At 36.4% G+C, this 21,740-nt stretch overlaps 3 protein-coding genes across 3 annotated transcripts; 2 read left to right on the top strand and 1 right to left on the bottom strand.

Annotated features, from left to right (window-relative positions):
* Positions 1-10,923: 10,923 nt before the first annotated feature.
* HEM2 (porphobilinogen synthase HEM2) lies at positions 10,924-11,682 on the top strand (the record flags this gene model as incomplete). The annotated part of the gene is made up of 1 exon (XM_033569786.1): positions 10,924-11,682. One exon carries the CDS (start codon positions 10,924-10,926, stop codon positions 11,680-11,682), a length of 759 nt encoding a protein of 252 aa, XP_033428592.1.
* A 593-nt stretch (positions 11,683-12,275) lies between these two features.
* Positions 12,276-13,166, bottom strand: CAS91 (putative acetyltransferase; the record flags this gene model as incomplete). Its single annotated transcript, XM_033569785.1, has 1 exon — positions 12,276-13,166. The coding sequence occupies one exon, from the start codon at positions 13,164-13,166 to the stop codon at positions 12,276-12,278; it is 891 nt and encodes a 296-aa protein (XP_033428591.1).
* A 4,126-nt stretch (positions 13,167-17,292) lies between these two features.
* Positions 17,293-21,233, top strand: CRM1 (exportin CRM1; the record flags this gene model as incomplete). Its single annotated transcript, XM_033569784.1, has 11 exons — positions 17,293-17,358; positions 17,471-17,500; positions 17,569-17,641; positions 17,709-17,780; positions 17,832-18,544; positions 18,613-19,384; positions 19,433-19,903; positions 20,039-20,268; positions 20,336-20,714; positions 20,765-20,936; positions 20,993-21,233. 11 exons carry the CDS (start codon positions 17,293-17,295, stop codon positions 21,231-21,233), a joined length of 3,219 nt encoding a protein of 1,072 aa, XP_033428590.1.
* Between the last annotated feature and the right edge of the window lie 507 nt (positions 21,234-21,740).

Genomic DNA, 21,740 nt, shown 5'->3' with positions numbered 1-21,740 from the left:
TATAGTCTTAAAAAATATTAAAGAATAATTATTCCATTTATATTTTAAGCAGGGTTTGAGCTACTTTTATACCTTTAACATCCTAGGGTTCTCCTTCCAAATTAATCTCGGTATTAAAATCTGTGTTATATACTTTCGGAAGTTCGGAACAGGCCGCCGAGATTTCTGTTTCCTAATTAAGTAATTTTCAAATTAAGTAATTAATTAGGTAATTAGAATATCTCAATATTCTGATAATTATTAATATTAAAATCTAAAATAGCACCTTCTAATAAATCCCGAAAAAGGTATATTATTTAAAAATACTATGCAATTTAAAAGCACCTCTAGTTAGCTTTATTAAATTATGGATTTCCCAATGGGAAAATATATATACTAAAGCAGTAAAGCTAAATATAGGTAAAATTCAGCAAAGTATAAGACCTTAAAGATATAATTTTATTAAAGCTACTTTAATTATTTCACCGAATTTTGCAGAATTATGGAAGGATAAGCTAATAGAAAAGGAAGAGAATAATAAAAAAATACTTTTATTCTTCCAAATAACTAAAAGGTTTAGAGATTTAATTAAACTAAACCAACCAAAGCCTTTAAAACAGATAAATATTGCTTAGGTAATATTTAAAGGTAATAATTATACTATACAAAGGCCTTGTCCGTGTAATTTAAAGCCAAATAATAGTTACACTATTTAACAATGCAAATATATCCAGAATTAGCTTAAACCAAGATATAACCAGAGGTTTAAAAAAATTTAATAATACTTATAATAAAAGTAAAAAATTTAAAACTGCTTTAAAAAGGCTTTATTAAAAGAAAATAGCAAATTAAAATCCTAAACTAAAAATAGCCATAACTACAAAAATAATTAGAAAATTTATTAAAAAGCTTATAAACTTTTAATACTGCTTTAAATATCTATATTTGCAATTCTAGATTAAAATTCTATAATTTTCAGCTAATAAAATTAACATCTTATGTTAAAATTAGGCGACACTTTTACAGAAATTAAAGGAACTGGTACAGTATATATTTCCCCCTTAAAATTATTAAAAGGAAATATATAGTTTAAGCTTTTAAATACTATATATATTCCCAATTTTTATATTAATTTAGTCTTTTAAAAGCGAAGGCTTCAGGACTATATTATAATACTCGAAATAATTAGCTTGAAAATTATAATTAAAAACCTATCTGCATGTTAAAGGACCAATCAGGAATCTTTTTAATTAAATAGGATAATTTAACTTAGAATAATTAAAATAATTAATTATTTATAACTTACAGAACCTTTAACTAATATTAGAAACAGCTTCTGTATATAAATAGCACCAACGTCTTGGGCACCCTAGTGAAAAGGTTATAAGTTATGTAAAAAATGCAGTAAATAATATTTTTATTAAACCTGCAGAATATAATAACTTCAAGAATTGTCCTATATATAAATATGTTAAAAATAAAAAGCAAATATTAAAAAAAAAATATTAATATAGGCCAATTACTATTTAAATTAATTCACTAGGATATAATCCATAAATTAAGTATATAATAGGGATTTATATATCTTACATGCTTATAACCCAGTGACCAAATATTATTTAGGGATAACATTAACCCGAAAACATTAAATTAATTAATCTATTTAATATATTTTAAAATATATTAAAAACCAATTCAAAATTCAAGTTAAGAAATTCTATTCGGATAGTAACAGAAATCTTGCATTAATTTTTAGTGAATTTTGTCGAGACAAAGGTATAGTTTATAAAGAGTCACTACCTAAACAGCCTGAACAAAATCTATATGCAGAAAAGAGCTGGTGCTCTAATTATTAATAAAGCAAGATTATTAATAAATTCTGCAAATTTGCCTGAAGCCCTATGGCTAGAAGTAACTAAATTAGCTATATATATTCTAAATCGGACTCTAAGTAATTAGGGTGGAAAACCCTATATAAAACCTTATATAAAAAATTACCTGAAAAACCTGGGTATATAACCCAGAAACCATCTATTTTAAATCTAAAGGTCTATGGTTGCAAAAGCCTATACTATATATACCTAGACTTAAAAAACTCAGTCCTAGGGCATATATAGGGTTTCTAGTAGGCTATATCACCTCCAATATATAGAGAATATGGATTCCTACCTAAAATAGGATTATTTCAGCCAGAGATTGCATATTTAATAAAAATTAATTTTATAACTCGGAACATTCTAATAATTTAATTAACGAAAATACTCAAGAACCTCTAGAAAGTCTTTCTAGAGACAAATTTTAGCAAGTTATTAAAAATATTATTATACCAAATAATTAAATTAATAACAACGAACATATGGATCTTGATAAAAATTATTTTTATAATTAAAATGCTAAAAAGAATAAACCTTTAAAACCTAAATATAATTAAAATAACCAAATTCTTGGTAATTAACCTATATTACTATTTTATACACTACTAATAGTATTAATTAATAACTTATATTTTTTTAAGATTATTAATTATATTAAGAAAACTCTGAAAATAATAATCAAAATGTTAAAATTTAGAATAACTATTAATATACTAATATAAATCAGGCATTAGATTCTAAATATAATAGAACCCTATTACCTAATTCTCTATTAAAAGGTGTAAATTATTTTTTAAAGCCTTTTTACAGCTTTATATAAAAAAAGATAAGAAAATTTATTAAAAGATCTACCAAAATTACTAAAAAATTGGTCAGAACTATTAGACCATCCTTTTAAAAATAGGTTTATTCAAGCTGCAAATATTAAATTTTAATAATTAAATAATATAAATACCTGGACTACTATATTAAAGAATAATATAAAGGGTTATTAAATTTTACCTTTAAAATAGGTCTTTATATATAAGTTTGATGACTAGGGATATCTAGCTAAATTTAAAGCTAGAATATATGTTAGTGATCTTTAGATTATAAATAACCTGGATACTAGGGTAATTACCCTAGCTTTAAAAACCCTAAGAATTTTATTTGCTTTAATGGCAGCTTTTAACCTTAAATTTATATAATTTAACATAGATAACACCTTTTTAAATAGTGCTCTAAATATAACTGTTTATATTTAATTTCCACCTGGCTTTGGTTAAAAAAAAATAAAGCTTTAAAATTAAATCAGGCACTATATAAATTAAAAAAATCGCCACTATTATAGTAAAAAGAAATAGGTAAAACACTAAAAAGAATTAGGTCTAAAACCAGTTCCTAAAAATCTATACCTATTTTAAATAAACACCTTATTCTGATAATCTTTGTTAATATAATTATATTATATCATGCAAAGAATTAAACAGCTGTTTAGAATTTTAAAACTAAGTTTTTAAAGATATATAAAATAAAAAATCTTGGTAAAATAACTAAATTTTTTTTAGTATAAGAATTATTAAATTATAAATATGTTTAAGATACCTATATTAAAAAAAAATTATATTTAAATTTTACCTTATAAATTAAAAAATCGCCTAAACCCCCTCTACCGTCTGAAAACCTATTTAAAAACACTAATAATAATAATTACAAAGCTTTAGATTAATATATTAATAAATATTAGTAAAAGGTTGGGTCTGCCTTATATGCCACTATAATTTCTAGACCTAACACTATAAAATTAATATAAATACTATCCGAATTTCTGCTAAATCCTGAATTAAAACAAATAAATATAATAAATTATGCAATTTTTTTTTTATATAGCTTAAGATATCTAGCCATAGAATATTTAGGATATCTAAAAATTAATAATTTGGATTTATCTAAATTAATATTTTTATTAGCCAGTGATGCTGCATATGCAGATAACCTAGATTAAAAAGGCTCAAAAGGCTATATATATATACCTATTATTTAGTAGACCTATTAATTAGGCAGCAAAAAAGCAGAAAACAGTTACTACTTTTACCACTAAAGCTAAATTATTAGCTATTTTAAATACAACTAAATAATTATATTAGTGGAAGCAACTATTCTAATCACTAGAATTTAAACTAAATTAAAAGTTTTAAATTTTATATGATAACTATTAAATAATTAATTTTTTAAAGAAAATTTAATATTTAAAATAAAAGTAAAGTATATTAACATCTAAAATTATTAGCTTTAGCAGGAGATTTAAAATAAAAACCTATATATCTAATAGATATCAAGTCAAAAAATGCCTGCAGACGTATAAATTATTATTAAGTCAGAACTATAAAAAATTTACTAAAGCCCTTCCTTATATGCAAAACATTTTATTAAAAATTATTTAAAAATAAAGGGATTATTTAATATACCTACTTTATTAGCTTTAATATACCCATATATATTAAAAGCTAAGGGGGGTGTGTTAAAAATAGGAGCCTAAAATATATTAGGTACTAATTACTACTACAGAATATCAGCAAAACCATGGAAAAGTTATAATTTATGTCACAGAAAACTATAAAATATTTTAATCTATTTCTATAAGATTCTATAATTGATTGGCTATATAACTCTATTGATTTCAAAGCAAGTCTTACCTGAACTTTAATATTGATTTATTTGCCCAAAAAGGAAACCAAAATGCGAATATAAAAGCAGGTCTTTGGAAGCAATTTTTATAATAATAAGAGGAGCAATTTAATCTATTTATTCTTCAGTATATTATTATTATAAGAATATAAGAATCTACTAAAGATATTACTAATATTCACTATACCTTATTTCCCCTACCGCCTTCGACACTTATTCTTTACTATACTAACATAATACTTAGTCCTAATTAAAAACCTTTTTTTTAAGACTATAATATATGATAAGGACAGATAGGTAATAAAATTTAGCATGATCTTTTCCTAGGGACATTAGTAACAGGTTAAGTTGGATATATAACTTGTGTATAGAATACTAATATTCTAGCACGTAGGGTATATTAACATATGTTCTTGTATATTACTATCAAGATCAGGCTAGTAAATTTTGTATTAGAGGTTTCTTAAGTGTCAGAATATTGAGATATTCTAATTACCTAATTAAGTAATTCCTTAATTATGATTTGGAAACAGAAATCTCGGCGGCCCGTTCCGAACTTCTGAAACTATATGGCATGGATTCTAGTCCCCCGAGATTAATTTGGAAGGAGAACCCTAGGATGTTAAAAGTATAAAACGGCTCAAACCCCTGCTTGGAATATGGATGAACAATTATTCTTTAACATTCCTCGAGAATATACCTTCCTAAATAGGAAAGTACAAGCTATTCTTTGTTATTATATTATATGCCTACTATATCTCGTACTTGCTTGGTATAACTTATACCCATATACCATTATTCATTTATCATACTATTATAGAATAGTATTCACAACCCATTTCCTCTAAGCTAATTCTAAATAGGAATAGCATGGTTCCTATCCTGGTTAGTCTAGTGGTCCACCATCCGACGACACTTAGTCTTTAAATACCCCAGTGATCAGTAAATTAATTCGTATAGTAAAAATAAAAAAATTTTTTATATTCATACTTCCTACTATAGTATATTACTTTCTCCCCGTACTTTAAAATTTGTCCCTAGAAATATTTTTGAGGTTTCTATTTTTAAAATATTTAAAATTAGAAAATTAACTTTTAAATATCCTAAAATCTATAAACAAAAAGAGCCGGTATTTTAACTATTAATAAAATTATAAAATTACTTACAGCCTTAAAAGTAATTAGATATATATATTTTAAATTGGTTAGTTATAGAGCCCATATATAAATATTTATATATATAGGGTTTCTAGTTGGCTGTATTATTTTTAATAAAAAACATATAGATTCCTTACGCTAGATATTATTTTTAACCTTTTATAAAATTTATTAAAAATTAGTTTAGTAGAGAATTTTTTCTATTACTATTTAAATAAATACATAGTTTTTAATTAAATTTTAAATTATTTTTTAATATATTTTATATACCAAACGAATTAATATTTTTTTAACACTAGCTGAAATAATATTTAGCTACTAGGTTATATGAAATATATATATCTTTATATTTAATTTTTATAAATTATATTTTAGTAAACTAATTTAAACAGTAATTTGCCTATAATACTCTATTTTTTATATTTTTTTGTGGATATGAATTTTTATTTTTATTATATTATAGTTTTTAAAATTATATTTTACAAACTTAAAAAATATTAATTACTATATTTTTTTAAATAACTTATAATATTTTTACTAGGATACCGAAGATACTAATACGGTATACCCATAGGCAGGAGCCGTTTTAGATATTAGTTTTTTATAGGTTTTATAAAATATAATTAATAACTTATGTAATCTATGTTAAATTATCGGATTTTGTTGGCTTTTAAGCCAATTATTTTAAAAATTATAGTGTCATCCCAGGGATGACTAAGATGTATAGTGCCTAACAATATGGCCACAACACGTAGGCACTCCGAAGACATGATCCCACATCATACGATCCCACATGGTATGATATGGGATCCCACGGCAGTGCACTGGAAGACCTTGGTAGTATCGGAGGATGGTGGACCACTAGACTAACAGGATAGGAATAGCCTATAGCTATTCCTATTTAGTATTAGCTTAGGGGAAATGGGTTGTGAATACTATTCTATAATACTATGAATAAATGAATAATAGCATATAGGTATGAGTTATACCAGGTAAGTATAAGATATAGTAGGCATATAATATAATAACAAAGAATGGCTTGTATTTCCTATTTAGGAAGGTATAGTCTTAAAAAATATTAAAGAATAATTATTCCATTTATATTTTAAGCAGGGTTTGAGCTGCTTTTATACCTTTAACATCCTAGGGTTCTCTTTCCAAATTAATCTCGGGATTAGGATCCGTGCCATATAGTTTCGGAAGTTCGGAACAGGCCGCCGAGATTTCTATTTAGTAATATCTTAATTAAGTGTAAAACACGCAAGCTCAGAGGAAGAACATAGTCAATTTCATTGATCAGTGTGAGGTTGAAGATGGAAGGTGGACGAGGTCAAACGCTCGAAGTATGAACGAACGACGTAGGGTGACCGCTGAGAACCACTTACGCAGTTCCAACCCGTACGAGCGTGCAACATTAAGTAATTTCTTAATTAGATAATTAGAATACCTGAATATTCTGACAGGTAGACACTAGGTTAAATAGCGAGGTAGCACACCAGGGAGAGAGCGAGGGACTCATCAAGGATAGCTTAGGCAATACATTCCTTCAGAAGACTCAATAGAATTTCCTCAGTCCTCCCCAGGGCCACCATCAGGGTGGCCCCTGGGGCCCCCTTCCCCTATTCGACTGTCCCTACAGCTCATAGTGTTATACTACCTCGTCCAGTCCCTTACCTAACCGGCCGTGTGATGAGCGATATTGCAATAGTATTAATAGTCCAGGCTTTGCTTTTAATATAAAAGCTAAATTAATATGGAAGTTAGAAATATATATAGTATTTAAAGAGCTTTGACTATGTATATCTATTTAATAATTTTAAAGGGAAATATAAACTATGTTAATGCTTTTAATTTATACAGTAATATTCCAATTTTAATTTAAAATATTAACTTTATAATTTAAAATTATAGAATCTTCAAAGTTATGAATATATATATATATAGTATTAAGAGTATAAATTTTTAACCTATTTTTTACATTAACTAATTGAGATGTTTGTCTTAGGCTAATTACTATCCGATATATTTACACAATTGTTAAATAGTTAAATTGTCAGAGAAGCGGCAGCTAACAGCTAATCAATCTACTGCGCCGCAGTCGGAGTGGTGACATCACCGGAATAATGATAATCCAGCCGGTTCATATCTATAGATATAATGCTAGACTAAGAAAAGACTCCGGTTATACCTAGGGTATAATATTTCGGAGCCAAGCTATAAAATAGCATTCCAAGAACATCATGGACGTGCATCACTGCATATATAAAGGACAGTTTCATTGTAAATAGGTTAGAATCTAGCCAGTGTCTTATTCTCAGACAAAAGATAGCCTACCTTTCGGAAAAATCTCACAGTGCTGTGGACTAAACAACAACTCTTATTCTTTGTTAATAGATTACAGTATAATTATTGCCTTTAAATAATATTTATCTTTTTTAAAGGCCAAGGTTTGGTTGGTTTAGTTTAATTAAATCCCCAACCCTTTTCGTAATTAAAAAAATAATAATCCAGTTTTTTTGTTATCTTTTCCTTTAAATTTTAGTCAAATTTATATTGGTATTAATATTAATCTGCTTGATATTAAAATTTAAAAATAATAAGTATACTAAGGTATATATAAAACACCCTAATAAATTTAAAATAGTACAGCAATATGGGGGGTATATTAGATAACCAAAATATTTAATAAATAATTGTAAACACGAAAGCTCAGAGGAAGAACGTGCATCATTTCATTGATTAGTGTGAAGTTGGTGGATGAGGTCAAACGCTCGAAGTATGGACGAATGAACTAGGGTGAGCGCCGAGAACCACTTATGCAGTTCTGACCTGTATGAATGTGCAACAATAATAAGATATTAATATAAATAAGAATAAAATAAAATAATATTTAATACTACAATTTTATAACGCAGTACAAAAGGTGCGTAGCTGGCGTACTTGCGCAGCTTGTTTACCGGTTACGTTAGAACCCTTCCACACTGTCGCACCTAAAAAGGGGTGAACATGTAAGTATAATACAATATTAGATTAATACAACTGTATTGTAAGTTCCTTTATTGTGATATAAAGAATTATAGGCCTTTGGTTAATATATAAGTTATAATGCATAAGTTACAGAAACTATAAAATACCTTAATCTATTTCTATGGGATTTTCTAGGAGGTCAATTAGCTATATGACTATATTAATTTTAAAGCCAGTCTAAGCTGGACCTAAATATAGATCTAATTACCTAAAAGGGTAACTAAAATATAAATATAAAAGCAAGTCCTTAAGTACAATTTTTATATCAATACGGCAACTTAATCTATTTATTTTTTTTAACGCATTTTTTTTATATAACAATAATACATAAATAAATAGATTAAAGTATTACTAATATTTATTATACTTTACTTTCCCTACCACCTTTAACAGTTATAAGCCTGGTTTTTAAAATTATAATACCTTAACAGTTAATAACAACATAAGTTATAGCAAAAACAAAAGTAGTTGTCAAGGGCTGAACCCATAGAACTTACAAGATAGGTTATGTACAAGAAGGAATCGTTGAAGAAGGGAAGAAAGGAAGGGGAAAATGAGCGGTAAACAAACAAGGCGGGAGTCACGTGACATGGGCCAAAGGGGCCAACAGGGCCAAAGGGGCCAACAGGGCCAAAAGGGTCGTAGGGACAGTAGGGACAGTAGGGACAATAGGGACAACAGGGATAATAGGGACATTGGCCCGAGAGGTCAAACGGGCTCTAACCCTTTACAGTAGTTACTAATATGTAGGTAATATAAAATATATAATTTACGTGGAATTTTGATACTATTTTTATTCTATAATACAAGAATATTCTAAATACAGTGGTATTTAAACCTTACTCTTTATACACAAAATAAAACATATAACTAAAGTCCCTGCAGGCTGCAGCCAATATCAGTATTTACTATACAATATCTATCCAGATTTAAAAACTTAAGGCCCTCTTGATATGTTGTTGTTGAGATAATTAAGGCCATAAAAAGGGCTATTTAATATGTAATACAGAGTTGTGCAGCTGGCTTACGCGCAGGTTGTTTACCGGTTGAAGACTACGTTAACGTACTCGACGGCCGAGATGTCCACACGGCCGAGCTGTCCATTTTCCACATATTTTTCAATGGAAACATATAGATACTTATTAGTATAAGCACGTATAGTATGTGTAATAGCATCCCTTCCCGTGGAGTGTGGTAAAGTATGCTAGAAATACTATTACTTCTATATGTTCTTCTAGAAAACTCGCAGTCTATCCAGATATTTATAATAAATTATGATTATTTTATAGGATATTACAATATATTATTCTTTTCTCTGTCTGTTCCTTCTAGATAGTTAAATTTATTTTGTTTGTTGCGGAAATCATAAAAAATATGTGGAAAATGGACAGATCGGCCGTGGAGTAGGTAGGTTACCTAGTTGCGTTATTAGTTATTACATAATATATGATGAATCATTTTCCCTCATAACATATTTCACATTTAGGTGACTACTGAATCCAATCCTGTAGGACACACAATCTTCACCGCACCAGTGACAACTATTATCTTCCCCCTTGAATAAATAATCATTTCTTTGAATATATGGGTTGTCACTCATTGATCTGCCCCAAGTTCTAAAAATTTGAACTGTTCCTGACATACAAAGTTTTCAAGACGTATATCACCTACCAACCTGATACCCCACACTTTTGAATTGTTTGGACTTCCGAAGCTGCCAGTTTACATTTGGTGATAATTATAATCTATTGGTTGACAACACTATCTTCCATAGCATGTCGTTCTCCCACCTTGTCTCTGATTTGGCCTTCAGAGACGCCATCGATGATCAGAGTTCCCAGTTATCTCATGTACGGTCACAGGCCGCTAGGTCACACACGAGCACAGCTGCTACTAGTGTCAGCATATCTGGGGACATCTCAAGCCAGCTTCATGCCGGTTACAGCCATCCACTGAGTAGATCATGGCAAGCTGAAAGACAACTTACCAAGGTGCGCATTATTACGCAAAGCCACATAGCACATTATACAAAACAAATTTCAGATCCTCTTTGGAATATATTAACCCTGCGGCAGGAAATGCTAATATATCCCCTATTTATTACTGATAACCCTGACGAGGAAACGCCTATCCCATCCCTTCCCTATCAGCATCGCCGAGGAATAAATCGCCTAGTGCCTTTTCTCAGCCCACTTGTCCACAAAGGACTTCGATCAGTGATGTTGTTCGGAGTCCCGTTGCATCCTTCTGCAAAGGACGCATTGGGAACTGCCGCTGATGATCCTTCGGGTCCGGTTGTCCAAGCTATCCGCCTACTTAGATCGCGGTTCCCTCAACTTTATATTGTGACCGACGTATGCCTCTGCGAATATACAGCTCATGGTCATTGTGGAATAATTCGGGAGGATGGGACCCTTGATAATGCACAGTCTGTTGATCGCATCTCAGATGTTGCACTGGCTTATGCTGCTGCTGGTGCTCATTGTGTTGCTCCGTCAGACATGAATGATGGCAGGGTGCGGGCCATTAAATTGAAACTGATCGAGGCTGGATTAGCGCATCGTGTCCTCCTGATGTCTTATGGTGCCAAATTCAGCGGTTGTTTATACGGCCCTTTCCGTGATGCAGCGGGCTCGTGCCCTTCCTTTGGCGACCGTCGGTGTTATCAACTGCCACCAGGAGGTCGAGGGTTGGCCAGACGTGCGATGCAAAGGGATATAAGTGAGGGTGCAGATATTATCATGGTGAAGCCTGCAGGCAGCTATCTGGACATTATTCGAGATGCTAAAGAGCTTGCAAAAGATCTCCCAATCGCCGCTTATCAAGTCAGTGGTGAATATGCCATGATACATGCAGGAGCTAAGGCGGGCGTCTTCGACTTGAAATCGATGGCCTTTGAAAGTACGGAGGGGATACTTAGGGCCGGTGCTGGGATTGTAGTGAGCTATTTTGTCCCAGAGTTTTTAGACTGGCTTTAATGCTCTTCCTGCTATGGTCTGTATTATTTCTTTATGTTAGGTGGACTATACAGTATATATTATTGTCATCATTAGAGTGTGTAGTAAGTCTATGCTTAGAAGCAGCAAGGTTTTATAAAGCGGTATGCTGTTGTGGCAGCTGCTGCCACAATTGCACATCTAAAGGTATTATCCATGTTGGTTATTTGGCACTATAATTCAGTGACAAATGGAGGGCGGCCGCGTGGTAGTTAACTACAGAATAGCCATATATTGCGGGCGTAGAGATAAGAGCTACTGCTTCTGTGTGATGGAATGTAATGAGCAACAACTTCACAATATAAAGTTAATAAGAAATGGATGACCCTACAGTCTCAACACATTGGTATTCTGGTTACTCCCATTTCCGTTTGAAACTGTATGCCATGAGCGATACTGTTGGGGAGAAAGAACGAACGCTGTTATTTTTGTAGTGAAGGGAAGTTGTGTACATAAAGGAAAGGGATATAGGAGATAGAAAATGCAGTTGTGCGATGCAGGAGCTGAATCGGCATTAGAATATGAGATTGACGTTACAAGCAGGAAAGCCTTAATGTAGCCCATCCTCTTACTTGTCACATGTAGCTTGGTTTGAGTCCCTGAAACCCATAAGCTACAATATCAGATTTAACTACCTCCCCTGGAGCTACATAGGCCCCCCGTCGAAGACGAACGCCAGGATAAATGATGCAGCCGGCACCCACATAGCAATCTTCTTCAATTGCGACAGGGCGTCCTTGGTAGCGGCTTTGCGTGCCTTTCCGCTCTTGCATATTTGCGTGAGCCATCGAGCTCAGTATGGTAACTCTAGGGCCGATCCACGTATGGGCTCCGATAGTGATAGGACAGTCATCCACAAACAGACAGCTCCCAGATACCATCACATCTTCACCAATATGAACATTGTACCCATAATGGCATTGGAAGGGAGCTTCAACAATAGCGCCCTGTCCAATTGTCCCAGTGGGACGAGGTGAGGTGACTCCCGAAGGTGAGCCAACAGCTGAGCCTGGAAGCGCCAAAACCTCCTTTAAAAGACGATTTTGTTCTTTCGCATTAAGCCCGGAGACAGGGTTGCAAGCATTGTTAAACCTCCATAATGCTGCCTTACATCGTTCCCTCTCTTCAACAAGATGAATATCAAAGGGCCGATACAGCTCACCACGTATCATTTTTTCTTTCTCTGTTTCCTCACTAGGAGCGGTGCGGGCGGACAATTGATGTTCAATACTGAGAGCCATTCGAGCCTGTGCCTGCGGGCTGGTGGTGTCCATAGTGCCGGTAAGAGCTGGCCGTTGATCAATCCCGCCTTGAAACAAAGGTATTCCTGGTTTCCCATGTGGTCCATGGGAGAGCTCCCTGATTGGTGGAACAATCTGGTAGTCGACCTTCTGGTGCCCTTCACGGGGGAATTCGTGAATTGAAGGTACCTCCCGGTAATCGGATTTCGTAATATGGTCTGACATATAGGCAGTATGCCCTGTGTTTGACCAAGCTCGTTTTGACCAGGATGCACGAGTAGATCCAGATCCTGTTGGGCTTGAGTTAAATTGAGACGCGGTTCGGTCGCCATCATCGACAATAATTGGCCGTATTTTTCCTGCTTCAAGTTGCTCTGTTAACATCTGCTGGCGATCATTCGGTTGGTTGATGTCATGTACGTATTGACCGCCAATATCGGGGTAACCATCCTTTGATTGCAGAGGAACTGGTGTCTTTGCGTTCGATGGTTTCTGCCATGTGCTCCTAGAGGAGTAACCTTCGCAGAGAAAACCCCCTCTGATGCAATTATTGCCTATGACCAAGTAAGAATTTGTGCATTTTGAAGGGGCAAAAACTCTTGTCAGGGGAAGTTGGGGCGAAAAGATTTTCTGGAAACCTACATGCAGGATGTTGCTCGTCACATTTTTTCTTCCTTCTTCGGCAAGTCATACAGCCCGTTTTAGTTCTGTTGCTGAAAACACGTTTCCTTTTGGGGGCGACTTGTACGGCCTCCTGCGGTCGCTCTTGGGGAAAAGTAGGTATGAGCGAAGGCTGCTCAGTTTGCGCGGGTCCTTCCGCTGTGCGATTAACGGTGCTCCAGTCCTTTTGGCTTGTTTCTTGACTATGAGCTTCACGTTGAAGTGCTTCAGCCAACTGAGCATCTGAGGCATCAATTTGTTGTGCACGTTGTGCCTGATTAACCAATTGTGAATCATAGTCACTCCAGGGAGCATTAGTTGATGATGTCTGAGAATTATCTTTGTCCTCCGATCTAGTATGCAATTTGGGAGACGCGTTTTTAGGTTCATGATCAATGTGAGTTGTGGCAACGCTGTCGGAAGGGGTTGGATGTGTAGCAGTATCTATATCGTCATCTAGGCGAGGTGCTGGGCTCTTCGGACCTTTACGTGACACGTATGGTATTTCTTCTTGTTCTCTTGACTCTGACCTTTTCCTTTTGCTTCTGTTCACGGGTGTTCCGCCTTGTGACAAAGAGCGCCGCGGCCGCCTATCATCTTGATCATTTCCTGTATTGCCGTTTTCTCGGGTTCGCTCTTCATGTCGAGGTAATATATCATCATATACGTTTCTCTTCCAATTCTCGGAGGGGTCTCGATGCCCATCATTGTTCAGTGAGCCGCCGGGCATACATGGAGAAGAAGCAGTTCCGGAGGTTAAAGACTCTTTTCCATTTACAGCAGTAAAGCGAGACGGGCTGTGCTCTGTCCTAGAATCCTTTTCGGACTCATGATCATCCATCACCGACGCAGAGGTGGCAGTGCACATGGTATGTATTCCTTTATAGGTTTGCGTAGATTGGTGTAGCTGAAGTAGAAGTATAATCGCAGCAAAGGCTTCGCTAGGGGCTAATGTTGTTGTTTGGAGTGACTTCGCGATTCCTTTTTGGTGGTGTAGCTCCACCTGGTCTCTCAGTGTACGGCGAATTTCCACCCCAGCGCTAATTCTTGTTCAGGTTGTGGACTGGAGCTGTTATTAGTTATATAAGGTTTTGTGTGTAAACTGTGACTTGTGAACGAACTCGACAAGACAAGACCAGGGAGGAGTAGAGGGATCGAATATAGGTAAATAGAATAAAGACAATTGAACGTCTCCTATGCTCATACCCTGTGCCACTGAGCAAACAAGCCAAGGTGGTGAGGCCAAAACTGGTGGTGTAAGTAATTAATCACCTAGTGAAACAAATGATGCTAAGTATAAAGGCTAAGCAGCTGAGATTGAGTCTGCGGCTTGTTGATATAGTGGCCAAAATCATCTGCTCCTAGGGACGTTTCAAAGGCGAAAGGGAAGGATTTGATGTTGAAAGCTTATTTATGTGTATAGTGTTCTACTTGCTCAGTAGGGATCATATTAGAGGCAGTATCGGATTATGATGAAAGACAAAAGCAAAGAAGTCTCAGGGGTGCCTCCCATTAACATAAAGTTAGCCATGGGCATGAAAGCAAGTATTTAGCGGAAGATAAAAGAGGGGAAAGGAAGCAAAGGGAAGAGGGGATGTAGCGTGGTTGTCCTGTCAGTGGGAAGAGGGATAAGCGGATAACAACTAAAATCAGCGAGTAGTATGTTAGTACGAGATAGTTCTTTTCTTTTCTTTTGCCTGTTTTTGCCGCCCGGAAAGAAAATCAGAAACTAGACTACTTGCAAAGAACCCAATAATACCACACATGCAGGGGCCTCGCAAAAGGGGTAGTTGAAAGATGTGGGGAAAAATTAATATAATAATAGTAGTAGTAATACAGAGTAGTGAAAAAAAGAGTGCAAAGGAGCTCTGAAATTTACCAGAGCCAAGTGTGTATAAAGAAGGGTCTAGATAATGTGAGGTTTCACCCTCCCTAGGGTTTGCGGCTGCCAGAGAGAACTCAAATAGCTCAAAGTTGGCGCGCGATCTACCACTGCCGTGTGAACTAGCCAGTTGGTTCCTTTGCTCACCCTTTCCTCCGCGGCCGCCGGCTGGCCCCCCCAAAAAGAAGGAAAAAAAAGCGAAGCATGCTAGGCGATGCGTCAGAGGTCACAGGTGTGATAGCGGGCTTAGGCGAAACGCCACTTTGAGAAAGGGGCGGGGTCAGCATGGATGTGTTGGACTCTTGATCAAGCAATTTCTTACATCGAGTACTCAGTTGTTCCCTATCCGCGAAGGATGCGCGGGAGGGCGGCGGCCGTGGGGAAGAATATTAATAGTGGGTCTAGAGGAACAGCTTTAGTTGCACATTAAACTTACCCTAGGAATGGAATTACGCCTAGAGTATAGTCGCTTATTATGTCTTTATCCGCCCATGCCATTGGCGCTTGCCAGCGCATGTAAATGCGCTGGGTGAAAAGGGTGTGGGAAAAAAAAAAAAAAAAGAAAAGAAACCTTAATCCTTCTGACACCATGAATAGTACTAATAATTGTAGTAGTAATAACAATACAGAGTAACTAGATAATTATACATACACATTTTACAATCCTTACATCTTCAGAAATTTTAACAGTGACAATAATTAATGAGGCAAGTCTTAGGTATGATTTGTATTACTGGAGTACTATCCTTTGCTCTTCACAACTCAGAAAACGTTCAGCCGAACATTAACTATCTGCACCACCTTTATACTCCGAAGTATATAACGGAGCAGAAATTATAAGCCCTTAAATTGCCAGGTACACCAAGGCAAGTTATGTATTCTTGTGTTCCACTGCACTAGTCACGGAATGCAGCCGCTGCCTAGTAGCTACCTTGTATGGGCCCCAGTCTCTTTGGATATCCAAACGTCCAGGGTAACAAATAGATATTAGGCTACTTTCCCTAAGAGCAATTGCATATATGCGCCTCTGGGATAAAAAACAAGGGCAATCTATGTTAATATATAATGCTAAATTATATATGTGGATAACTTTCTGTAAGCTCATTGGGAGGATTTTAGATATGTGTTTTTATGTTTTTCAATTATTTATGGATTATCCACCTTGCAGACTGGCTTCCTCCTGTGTTAGTAATGTTCTAGTCTTTATATGATGGCTATACTAGTATTGTTATATAATTAGACAAGCATGCGAAGCTTCGATTTCAATAAGCCTTGGTTATCTTGTATCTAAAACTTAGAGATTTTTAGCAGCTTGTAATCAGCTATAGATGCATTATGGATAAATTGAAGGACACAGTAATATTCTGCAAAGCCTGTACCTAAACCCTTTTTAAACAGCCGATGACTAAGCATATAATGGAGATGCACCATACCGGCCCGATAGAGCAAATAATCTGAGCAACACTACTATTCTCACCGCTAGTAGTCTACACAGCGTTGTCCTTCTGACACTAATATTCGTACACTCAGTTCCTCAAATTTCAAAGCTGCAGTACTACAACCCACATTACCCTTGGATATTTGGTTTACTTGCAGTTTGCACGGAAGCAGCTGTAAAGCACTTTTGGCGAACCCCTCCAAGAGGCCCTCAACCCCACCAAAACATTTTATCTCTTTGTCCTATTTGTACATTTCTTCCATACCTGCGACCATTGCTCGAACTAATCCCAGACTTCTATTGTCTCTTCATAGGCCCTGTGCCGTGGCTAAAACCCTACAAAGGACAATATCTCCAACCTCGAGAGCGGAATGTCGGTTTCTTTACAGGAGTTGGACAGCACAGTCCGCGCCTTCTACGAGGGCAAGGGAGACCTGGTAAGTTGCAGAGGGAGGCCCACTCTCTATTCTTCCCCTTGGGCTGTAAACTACAACCCGCCTATTCTCTGCCAACTGTACCCAATCCTAACTTGGTTCGAATTTCTACCAGCAAAAACAAGCCCAGCAGACTTTGACGGAGGTTAGTTCTATCAATATCGCAAAGTAATATCGCCATGGGAAACTGGTTTGCTCACCCTCGACGTTCAGTTTAAGCAAAACCCAGATGCTTGGTTAATTGTAGGGAATATCCTGCAAGAGTCGTCGTATCCACAGACCAAATGTGCGTGACGACCCCTGTCCTTCCAGTTATCTGTTATAGGGTCAAGACTAAACGCTAACGGTTCTAGATCTTGCTCTTCAAGTCCTTGACGATGTGATCATGACGCGTTGGAAGGTTTTACCAAGGGAACAATGTTTAGGTATTTTCACGATACCTGGTTCTTCTTGAGTCGTTTGAACTGACCATTTAGGCATTCGGAATTTCATCGTAAATTTCATCATCGAAAATTCCAATTCGGAGGAAAAGCTAAGGAACGAACGGGCTTTTCTGAACAAGCTTAACTTGGTTCTTGTGTCTATTTTGAAGCAAGAGTGGCCTCATAACTGGCCAACCTTCATCAATGAAATCATATCGTCTTGCCATACAAGTTTGTCGATCTGTGAAAACAACATGGCTATTCTTCGACTGTTATCTGAGGAAGTTTTTGATTTTTCCCAGGATCAAATGACCTCAGTCAAAGCAAGGAATCTGAAGACCTCCATGACACAAGAGTTTTCATCAATTTTCCAGCTATGCTCAGAGGTTCTTAACACAGCAAACCAACCAAGTCTAATCAAAGCCACACTAGAAACTCTTCTCCGTTTCCTGAACTGGATTCCGTTGGGATATATTTTCGAAACTCCTATCATAAATACTCTTCTCACTCGTTTCTTGGATACTCCCGAATTTCGAAACGTGACCCTCAAGTGCCTTACCGAAATTGGCGGGTTGCAAATTGGCAGTCCATATAATTATGATGAAAGACTGATTCATATGTTCACTGAAACCTTAACGATTGTTTCCAAAACCATACCATTGTCAATGGATCTGAAACAGACATTTGCTAAAAGCAATTCGAGAGACCAAGAATTTGTACTCAATTTGGCGCTGTTCTTAAGTAGCTTTTTCAGTGCTCATCTCACTGTAAGTTCCACGCACCCCCTAACTTGATGACAATATATGTCTAGTGATACTGAAGTGGTATTGAGCAGCTTATTGAAAAGCTCCCTAATCGGGATTATCTTACACATGCACACTTTTATCTCATTCGTATCAGCCAGATCGACGACAGAGAGGTTTTTAAGATTTGCCTGGAATATTGGACGCGGCTTGTTCAAGAACTTTATGAAGAGATGCAACAACTTCCAATCACTGACATTAACCCACTAGTGAGCATGGGTGTAAGCGGCCTATCGAATGGGGGTGCGCCACATCCTAGCACGTTGGCCAATTACGCTCTTCGCAAGCATAAGTATGAAGAAGTTCTGTCAAGCTTGCGTACTGTCATGATAGAGAAAATGGTGCGCCCAGAGGAAGTTTTGATCGTGGAAAACGACGAAGGGGAGATAGTTCGTGAGTTCGTGAAGGAAAGCGACACAATCCAGCTCTACAAGACAATCCGGGAGTGCTTAGTTTATCTCACACACCTCGACGTCGTTGACACAGAGAATATTATGATTGACAAACTGGCTAAACAAGTTGATGGATCTGAATGGTCTTGGGCCAATTGTAATACACTCTGTTGGGCAATTGGATCTATTTCTGGAGCCATGAATGAGGAAACCGAAAAGCGTTTTCTTGTCACTGTCATCAAGGATCTACTCGGTCTCACGGAAATGAAGCGAGGAAAAGATAACAAGGCCGTCGTCGCCAGTAATATTATGTACATTGTGGGGCAGTATCCTCGGTTTCTGAAGGCCCATTGGAAGTTCCTGAAGACGGTTGTCAATAAGCTATTTGAATTCATGCATGAGACGCATGAGGGTAAGTTGCTCAGCTGCTGCTGTTTGCCCACAGGCTAATATCCATTAGGCGTTCAGGATATGGCTTGTGATACTTTCATAAAAATCGCGAATAAGTGCAGGCGTCATTTTGTTGCTCTTCAGCCCGGAGAAAATGAGCCTTTCATCGAGGAGATTGTTCGGAATATGAGGAAGATCACCTGTGACCTTTCGCCACAACAGGTCCATACCTTCTATGAAGCATGCGGCTATATGATTTCTGCGCAGGGGCAAAAGGGCCTTCAAGACCGATTGATTGAGAATCTAATGTCGCTACCAAACTCTGCTTGGGATGCCATAATTGCGCAGGCAAATCAAGATCCATCGATTCTTCAGGATGGGGAAACGATAAAGATCATTGGAAACATCATGAAAACAAATGTTGCTGCGTGTTCGTCAATTGGCACCTACTTCTACTCCCAACTAGGACGTATCTACCATGATATGTTGAACATGTTTAGAGCGTCTAGCCAGCTTATAAGCGATGCTGTTGTGCATGATGGTATGTTGCCTCCCCTTCCTGTCCAAATATTCCGCAGGGCTTAGTTTATTCCCCCGCCCCTGTCTTTTGTTTTCGTCGTTTCTGCCGTATTAGCTTTTACGTATTTTATCCGTTAAGGTCTCTAACTTCCCTTAGGAGAAATCGCGACTAAGACACCCAAAGTTAGAGGATTGAGAACAATTAAAAAGGAAATCCTCAAGCTCATTGATACTTATGTACAGAAAGCCGATGATTTGGAGATGGTTAACACTAACATGGTTCCGCCGCTCCTTGAAGCCGTTTTGGTAGACTACAACCGTAATGTTCCTGATGCGCGGGAAGCAGAGGTCTTGAATGCAATGACAACAATTATCCATAAATTACATGTATGTCGTCTTATGATCACTCTGCCTAGCATAACATTTAGTTGATGGAGAAGCTAACGTCATTTAGAATTTAATGGAAGATAAAGTTCCATTAATTATGGAGAGTGTTTTTGAATGTACTCTGGAGATGATCAACAAGGACTTCCACGAATATCCGGAGCACCGGGTCCAATTCTTCAAATTGCTCCAAGCAATCAACTTATACTGCTTCCCAGCTTTACTGAAGCTTGACGCTACCCAATTCAAATTTGTCATTGACTCATGCATGTGGGCTAGCAAGCATGACAACCGTGAAGTTGAAAACACTGGTCTTACCATGTGCCTTGAGCTTATGAACAATATGGCTGAGACCGATGCTCAAACGTCGAATATCTTCTTCCGCCAGTTTTATATCTCAATCCTGCAGGACGTGTTTTTTGTCCTTACAGACAGTGACCATAAAGCCGGTTTGTATTTCCAGTTGATCAGTTCGTGAGTGGTGCTGATTTGATTCTAGGCTTTAAATCACAAGCAATGCTCCTGTCGCGCATGTTCTACTTTATTGAATCCGGGAAGGTGCAAGATCCTATCTACTCCCCCGAGCAGGCTCCCCTCGGAACATCCAATAAAGACTTTCTGCAGGAATATGTTGCAAATCTTTTGCAGAATGCTTTCAAGAATCTCCAGGAGTATGTCTAAACTCACGGTTCCACCAATGGAATCAGAATCGCTGACTATACAACAGGATTCAAATCAAACAGTTTGTTGTTGGGCTGTTTTCTTTTAATGACGATTTTAATAAGTTTAAAACTCACTTGCGGGATTTCTTGATTTCCCTAAAGGAGTTTGCAGGCGACAATGCAGAGCTCTATGCAGAGGAGAGAGAGCAAGCTCTACGCGATGCCAAAGCTGCGGAGCGAGATCGTGCAATGAAGGTTGGGGGTCTTCTAAAACCATCGGAAATGGACCAAGAGGATGAGCTATGACTAGACAGAGAATTGCGTACTGAGATTGCCCCATTCATTTCTGTTGAGGTAGTTGGAGATTCTGGACTGCTGGGACTTTGCTCTGAGAATGACCAGTTCGATGGCTGGTCCTTCTACGGGTTGTAGACCCGAAGAAATACTCACCTCTAAGGGCTTCGGGAAGCGACTTTCTTTCGTTTCTTTTCTTCTTTTGATATAGGCGATGTCCTTTCATTTGCCTTCCCTCACCCTTATAGCACCAGATCTGGCGTGCAACTTCATTGGTTCTCAAGTCATGCAGTACTGTGAGTTACAAGCTCTGGTTCTTCTGGGTGGTTTTTGTTGAGATAGGAAAAATGGCACGAAACCCATTTCGTCTTGATGCTCTTATTTGCTTTCCCTAAGGGCCCTGATAGATTAAGTATTGGGATTAGTGCTTAACCCCTTCTAGAAATTGATATCATTTGTCTACGAGTGGAAGTTGGGTCCTTGTTAGGGTTAGAGCCTAGGCGGTGAGATAAGTGTCAG

Source organism: Aspergillus tanneri (assembly GCF_003426965.1).
Source record: "Aspergillus tanneri strain NIH1004 chromosome Unknown AapTan_3_pilon_pilon_pilon, whole genome shotgun sequence".
NCBI classification, from domain to species: domain Eukaryota; kingdom Fungi; phylum Ascomycota; class Eurotiomycetes; order Eurotiales; family Aspergillaceae; genus Aspergillus; species Aspergillus tanneri.
This window is presented reverse-complemented; position numbering and strand designations above follow the sequence as displayed.